The sequence below is a fragment of the Rhyacophila brunnea genome, unplaced genomic scaffold, assembly GCF_057557595.1.
Source record: "Rhyacophila brunnea isolate RB1 unplaced genomic scaffold, BYU_Rbru_1.0 scaffold_7, whole genome shotgun sequence".
NCBI lineage: Eukaryota > Metazoa > Arthropoda > Insecta > Trichoptera > Rhyacophilidae > Rhyacophila > Rhyacophila brunnea.
In genome coordinates this window covers 8,390,861-8,398,681 of record NW_028233339.1, presented here as the reverse complement: position 1 = coordinate 8,398,681, position 7,821 = coordinate 8,390,861, and the positions used below count along the sequence as shown (strand labels likewise).

Genomic DNA, 7,821 nt, shown 5'->3' with positions numbered 1-7,821 from the left:
ATCCAGGAAACCCGTTGGCCGGATAGCGGAGAACTTATAGTCGGACAGCATGTTATCTACTATAGCGGAAACACAGAGGGGAAACATGTTTTCGGAACAGGTTTTGTGGTCGCTAGAGAAGTAGCAGATGCTATACTTTCTTTTGAACCCGTAAACGAGCGCATATGTGTGCTCAGAATCAAAGGAAGATGGTTTAATATATCACTTGTGAATGTACATGCCCCGACAGAGACTTCAGAAGAGGCCGAAAAGGATAATTTCTATGATCTCCTTGAAGCGACTTTTGACAGGCTACCGGGACATGATATCAAATGTGTGCTAGGAGACTTCAATGCGAAAATAGGGAAGGAAGCTGTATTCAGACCCTTTATTGGAAAAGAGAGCCTACATGATCATTCTAACGAAAATGGTAAAAAAGTGGCTCTCTTCTGCAGCGCCAAAAACTTAATCGCCCGAAGTATCACTTTCCCTCGTAAAAATATACATAAAGTGACTTGGAATTCAAGGGACAGGAAGACCTTTAACCAGATTGACCATTTTCTAATTGATAGACGACACCATAAAGCTATTGAAAACATTCGAAGCTACAGAGGCGCTGACTGTGATACGGACCACAACTTATCGATAGCAACCTTTAGGGAAAAACTTAAAAAGACAGCCCACGCAAATGCGAAGACGAGAGTGAAGTACCATATAGAAAAGCTGACAACTCCAAACGGAAGAGATAGCTACAGAAAAGAGTTAAAAACCAAATCGGAAAACTCACCGAAGGAGAAGCCTGGAGTATCGATGAGAGGTGGAAGAGACTAAAAGAAGGAATGGTAAAAGCTGCGGAAGTCTCGATAGGACTGGCACCCAAGAAAGTAAAGTGCCCTTGGTACGACGACACTTGCCGACAAATGGTGGAGGAGAGAAGAGCAGAAAGAGCGCTCTATCTGCAAAATACGCAGAGCGAAGAAGCACAGAAACGATATAGCGAGACGTACAAAAATGTCCGAAAGCATCTGAGAAAGTGCAAACGAAGCTTCATCAAAAGTAATTTTGAGCAGATGGAAGAAGAAGCAAAACGAAATAAAACTCGATCATTCTTCTCGAAAGTGAGCTTTGAAAAAAGAGGCTTTCAACCTAGCACGCTACAAATCAAAGATCAACAGGGTCAGATAGTGGCAAACAAAGAGCAAGTGCTAAACATATGGAAGTCCCATTTTGAAAACTTACTTCAACGCTCTGTACCAGATGAACCTTTGGAATCGCCAGAAATCGCGACAGCAGAACCTCTTATACCGCCACCAAATAAGGCAGAGTTGATGGGAGCACTGAGTTATTTAAAGAATAACAAATCGGCAGGAAACGATAATATTCCATCGGAGCTTCTCAAGCATGGAGGAGAAACCTTTCTTAGTGCCATGCTTGAGCTACTGCAACAAATATGGGAGGAAGAAAAGATCCCTGAAGCATGGAAAGAATCACTGGTCTGTCCTATCTTCAAGAAAGGGGACAAACTCAACTGTGCAAACTACCGTGGCATCTCTCTTCTTCCTACTGCATACAAAGTTCTGTCGAACATTATTCTCGAAAGAATTCTACCATATGCCGAAAACATTCTTGGTGACTACCAATGCGGCTTTAGACGAAACCGCAGTACTACCGATCAAATCTTTACACTGCGCCAAATCTTTGAAAAGAAATGGGAATACGCCCAAGATGTACACTGTCTCTTTGTAGATTTTAAAACCGCATATGACTCTATTGATAGAGAAGCTCTCTGGAATATATTGAAAGAATTTGAAATACCGTCAAAACTTATAAATATAATAAAAGTATGCATGGACGGATCCAGAAGTAGAATTCATATGCAAGGTAGTATATCAGAATCTTTTAAGGTGACAGCAGGACTAAAACAAGGCGACTCCTTATCACCAATGCTGTTCAACTTAGCTTTAGAGAAAGCCGTTAGAGAAGCTCTGAAAGCAGAAGGTGGAGTTACCCTGAATGGGTCCCATAAAATATTGGGCTACGCAGATGATTTGGTGGTGCTCGGAGAATCTGAAGAAGAAGTCAGAGATATTTTCACTTCTCTGGAGGACACAGCGAAAAGGTTGAATCTACGAGTAAATGTGGGAAAGACCAAGTATTTGAAAATGACAAGAGGCATTGAACCCTCTGGAAACATTGGAATAAGAAACTCCCCGTTCGAGAGAACCTCTCTCTTCAAGTACTTGGGCTCCAACATTACCTCTAAAAATGAAATGTCCCTAGAGCTCTCTGACCGACTGAGAAGTGGAAATGCAGCGTACTTCGCGCTGAGTCGTCTGTTCAGGTCCAAAATGCTGTCCATCAAAACGAAATTCCGGGTGTATAACGTGGTCATCAAGCCAATCGTCATGTATGGATGTGAAACGTGGGGTTTAACAGAAAAACAAGAAAAGGCGCTCCAAGTGTTTGAAAACAGAATCCTCCGGAGAATACTTGGACCCGTCAATGAGAACCACCGGTGGCGCATCCGCACAAACGCTGAGCTCTTCGACCGATACCAACCTAGAATCACTAATATTCTGAGGTCAAGAAGGCTCAGATGGGCGGGCCACGTTGTACGATCTGAACGATCTAGAACTCTCTATAGGATTTACAAAGGCACACCAGCTGGCACTCGACCTCTTGGCCGCCCTCGACGGAGATGGGCGGACAACATTCAAAGGGATGCGGAAAGGCTGGGGATAGTCAACTGGGAAGAGAGAGCGCTGGACAGAGATGCCTGGAAAAACGTTGTGCAGTCGGCCATGGACCTGAACGGCCCCTAGCGCCAGTTTAATAATAATAATATTCACAGAAATATATCAGTATATCTCTTGAATGAATCATATTTTGTTTTATTCATAAGATGATTTTATTATAATAAAAAATCTCTCGAAATCCTTTTGATGGACTCGAGTTTTCTCTATATATGAAGCCATTAATATGTTTACTACTTTTATATTAAATATTTAGATTTGAAGTTTATCCTCAAATTTTGATGTTAATTTTCTTTGATATTGTCACGCTATAAGCTGTATTTATTACCACCATATACGGTCACTCATTAAACATCCATGGAGTTTAATGCATCGTCTAGCTAGAAGCAGCTTTAGCGACTAATACTTGATAAATACAAAATTTAAAACTATGACAAAAGCTTCTATACACAAGGTGTTTTACTGCGATTTCAGAATATATTATATATATATATATTATATTATATTATCTGTAGTAGGAATGGGGGGGTCATTTTATACTTCACCGAAATACCATAAATTTTATAATGTTCATTAAAATATTCATTTATATTGAATTAAACGGTAATATTAATTCAATAATGGAATAAGAATTTATTGTTTCGTATAATAACCGTTTGGATAATATTTGTTCGAAGAATATAATATTAAAGACTCAAACTATTCTTATAATATATATATATATATATATATCACTTTTGTACATCCAGCGCATCTATTCAATACACAAGACTGCTTTCGGCCGCTATAGCAGCTATAGCAGGTAGGGTAGGTTTGTATCGAGGTATTAGCACTTATTGCAACAATTACAATAAGTGCTATGTTTTAACAGCACCTCTTTTGGCTATAATAAATTTTAGATCAAGATAAACAGTTTAGACTGTTTGTAATTGATGCAATAAGTGTTAATACTTCGATACAAACATTGCCTAGATAGCTACCGTAGCGGCCGAAAGCATTCTTGTATATAAAATAGATCCGCTGGATCGTATAAAACTGACCAAAGACCAATGTAATAAAATAAATATAAAAAATAATGAATAAAATTATATTCTAGAATCTATTGCATAAATATGCATATTTTTTGTTTAATTAAGGTAGATTTTTAATTCTATTTTCTTATTTAATCCATAACATAAATAAATAAAAACTGAAAATTTAATATTACTTCCAAACCCAGTGAATTTATTTTTATATCCGGGTTTTAAGGGAGATTCTAAAGCCTTCATTTTGCTGTTGTATTGGCATATTTCATTATTTTTTTATCAAACTTTTTAATCACTTAATTGTTCTTCCTTTTAATTAGCGCGGGGCGAAAGATTTGATTCCACACCGTTTCGCTTTCTTAATTTTCGTTGCCCATAGAGAATAATTAATCGGTATCGCATTTCTGTCATAAAAAGCAAAACTCGGGCTAATTTTACGCTTTCTTCATTAACACAAAAAGGTTTTCGGTTTTCGACCGTGTTTAATGTATTTTTTCTCCTCCCATTTTTAAAGCTCGCCGCGAGAAATGTTTCGCCCCAACAAGCAACTAATTTGGTGCGAATTATATCTCCCTTTGAAATTTGACGGCAACATCGACCATCAAAGATATTTGGTACCTACGTCAAACACAGTTCGGCTATTTATTTAAAGCGAGGTACACTAGCGGAATCAAAAAATGGTGAAGTGTCTTCCAATTTCAAAACCTAATTGAAGAGGTTATCGCAAGACAATGATATCCCACATAATTATGAATTTGTTGATTTTGAATAAAACCAAACCCCAGGGCACACACACTCACGTTTGACTAAAGACACTTAAAAAAAAATAGACAGATGTCTCAATATGATATATGTGTATTTCTTGCAAATTCAGATTTTGCTCTAAAATGGTTGTTATAACACGATATTATGATACACCAGTCAAAATGGACACCGGTCATTCTTGCTCCAAAAAAATTAATTATTTGTGCGATATTTCGAACATTTTAAATGAGGATAGTGATGTTGATCAAGATTATGTGCACAACAAACAAGAACATTAAATTGCTTATATCTCCAAACTATGTTTCTGTGGCATATCATTGTATTGAAAATACCCCTTCAATTCACAATATAATATATCTTATATATTATATTAAATTACTAATCATGGAAAATAAAGAGTATTTAGTGCAACGATAGCAAACCTATGGCACGCGAAATAATTATAAAAAATTAAGCGGCTCGTACATCTAAACTCATCTCGTCTGCAACGTGTCGAATACGTCGATATGACGTAATTGTTATTCACAAAACACATGTTATATTATGCGTGAGGTGAGAGCGTTTGAAACTGATAAATCCCTCATTTTTTTGGTAAGCGTCATTGAAATTGATCAATAGTTTCCAATGAGATCAATTTTTTAATGTTTCGTTATATTGCTATTCAAAAAATATCTATAGTTGGTTTTGTATGTCATCGAAATCCACTTTAAAATTATTCAAAAATATTCATAATTAACTGTTTTTAATGAAAAATAATATAGATTGTTAATCTTCAACAATACCAACAAAATTAACTGCAGATAAGATGATTTTCAACGTATAAAATGATATATACTTAGATGTTCTTCAATAAGTTTATTGATATATATAATATTTTTTAATTGAAATAATTCAACATATGAGTGGTATGTTATGGTAGTATGATCAACCATTTGTAGGACTCAAAAATGTACACTTAGGCCGCATGTGGTCCACGGTCCACCGGTTTCCTACCCCTTATCTATGATTTATTTTTATCATACCGTACAAAATTACTTTTTTAATTGTTTATATTTTTCACGCACGTTACGTTTCATATTAATTATAAAAGTTTTCTTTATCAAAAAGCTTTTTCATTCACACTTAAAAGCATATTTGTCAAGTTTTTTGTGTGTGTACTATGCAAAAGCTTTTAATGTATTCATTCCTTGTAAGCAGGCGGATACGCTTACTCTATATTCTACGCCGTAAATTGAATCATGAAAAGACATTATAAATTAATTAGTCTAATTAACCATTCACGACTCACGCGTAAATTCCACAGTAACTGATTTACATAATATTATTACAACTGTATTAGTCACCTCTTGTGTGCTTTCTCGAGCTTATTAACACCTTTGATAATATCGGGGTTTTTTAGCAGAGAATAACATGAACCCTGAGAGAAATGGAATATTATGTTTACTTGTCACAATATAAATTCATGATTTCTGAGGTGTTTTGTTTAAATTATTTGACAATCGCTTATTATAAAAATGATCATAATATATTATAAAACGACGCACACAAGTCGCCAAATACAGTGGCAGCTTTTTATTACTATCCACTGGTTGAGCTTTTGTGGACTGTAATTTTGTTAAAGGGTGCTATGAGTTGCGGATTTGGGGAGGGGGGTGATTTACACAAGAATACCAGACACTGGCCTTTGATGTTGAGAGGGCTGGTGTGCACTGGAACTGGTTCGGTGTTTACTCACTGGTAAACGGACGATAAACTTTTGGATGGATGATATATTATAAGGTTGATGAATGATGAGGATGAGTTCAGGATGGACGATAAAGACGCGACGTTTGCTTAAACCGTTTCATATTTAGCGTAAAATGGTCGAACAAATATGTTTTTTATGAGTCACGCTATAGTTAACAACGGTAAATGTATAACAAACTTATGCGCTCAGCTGTCTTGATGTTACTAACTCTTCTTCGTAATTACGGTCGATTCCTGACCCGTAACTATCGGTCGCCCTGGTCTGGCGACAACAATAATTAAAGTTGATAAGTGTGATCTATTTTTGCGAGGTTAAGGATGGGATTGGGATTATAATCGGCCCAACCATCGATTGTAGAAAGGAAAATGGAGGTAACCATCAGTTTTTTCAAAGTAAGTTTCATTGGACACGACTAAATACACGTTGTATCCAAATGATGTCAGCTGCAAATGCTGATTAAATTAGCTCTAAAATTAGCTGACAATTTTTAAACAAAGAAGGAAGTGAAGTGGGAAAAACGACTTAACCAGCATTTTTGTTGGTTTTTTAATTTAAATTATTAATGGTCACAGTTATGTCTTTGTATTTTAACTTTGACCGAAAACAAAAACGTAACAAAAACGTTTTTGTGCTTCCTGTAAAATTGAATTTGTGTGGATGACGTCCTTTTTCTTTTCTATAGTCGATATGCTAATTCTTCTTCTTCTTCGATGGCGCTACAGCTCAAGTCGAGCCCTGGCCTCCTCCACCGCTGTCCTCCAGCCGGAACGGTCCTCCGCACGTCTTTTCCAGTTCCTGATTTTTAGTATCTGGTTTTAGTATCTTTTCCCTCCTGGGTTTTCTTCGAGGATCTTCTTCGGTATCCTTGACTCAGGCATGCGCTGGACATAGCCTGCCCAGTTTAGCCTCTGGAGTTTTATGAAGTTGGAGAGTTGTGAATCTTGGTATAAGCGGTATAGTTCCGTGTTGTACCTAATTCTCCACTCCCCACCATCATTCATGGGTCCGTATATCCACCTAAGGATCTATTCTAATTATAGCTGGGTTTTATAAATCGATTTACATAATATTTATTCACTTTACCAGGAGGCCTTTACTCGTTTTCAATAGCAACATACCGCAGAAATAATATCCACCATTATGACACACTTATATAAGCATTTAGATACATATATAATTATCGCCAATATCTTAATATAATATAATATATATTTATATAATATCATTAGTCGCAGTATTCGATTGGTAATCATCAAACTTGCTATATAACTGTAATAACAGTTGTTTATATTTCAGTACACTTGCAGAAACTGCCGGCAGCACTCCAGTGTGTTATGATACAGCGGTTGAGAAAGGCTATACTATCCCATCTCAACATTTATATAGGGGAACTTTACTGAGATTGAGTCATAGAAATGCATTCACCAAGTTTAACCAAATCTTATGTATTCGTGATTTAAACCTACACCTCAGGATATGGTTGGGTGAATTCTCCTGTATAGCGTATTCATGAACTTTCACTCACGAAATGATTAATAAAATAAAGACTTTC

At 36.4% G+C, this 7,821-nt stretch overlaps 1 protein-coding gene across 1 annotated transcript; it reads left to right on the top strand.

The window, feature by feature from the left end:
* The first annotated feature begins 1,049 nt into the window (after positions 1–1,049).
* Positions 1,050–6,263, top strand: LOC147064439 (uncharacterized). Its single transcript, XM_085957648.1, has 2 exons — positions 1,050–1,472; positions 6,144–6,263. Exons 1-2 carry the CDS (start codon positions 1,050–1,052, stop codon positions 6,261–6,263), a joined length of 543 nt encoding a protein of 180 aa, XP_085813774.1.
* The last annotated feature ends 1,558 nt before the right edge of the window (positions 6,264–7,821 follow it).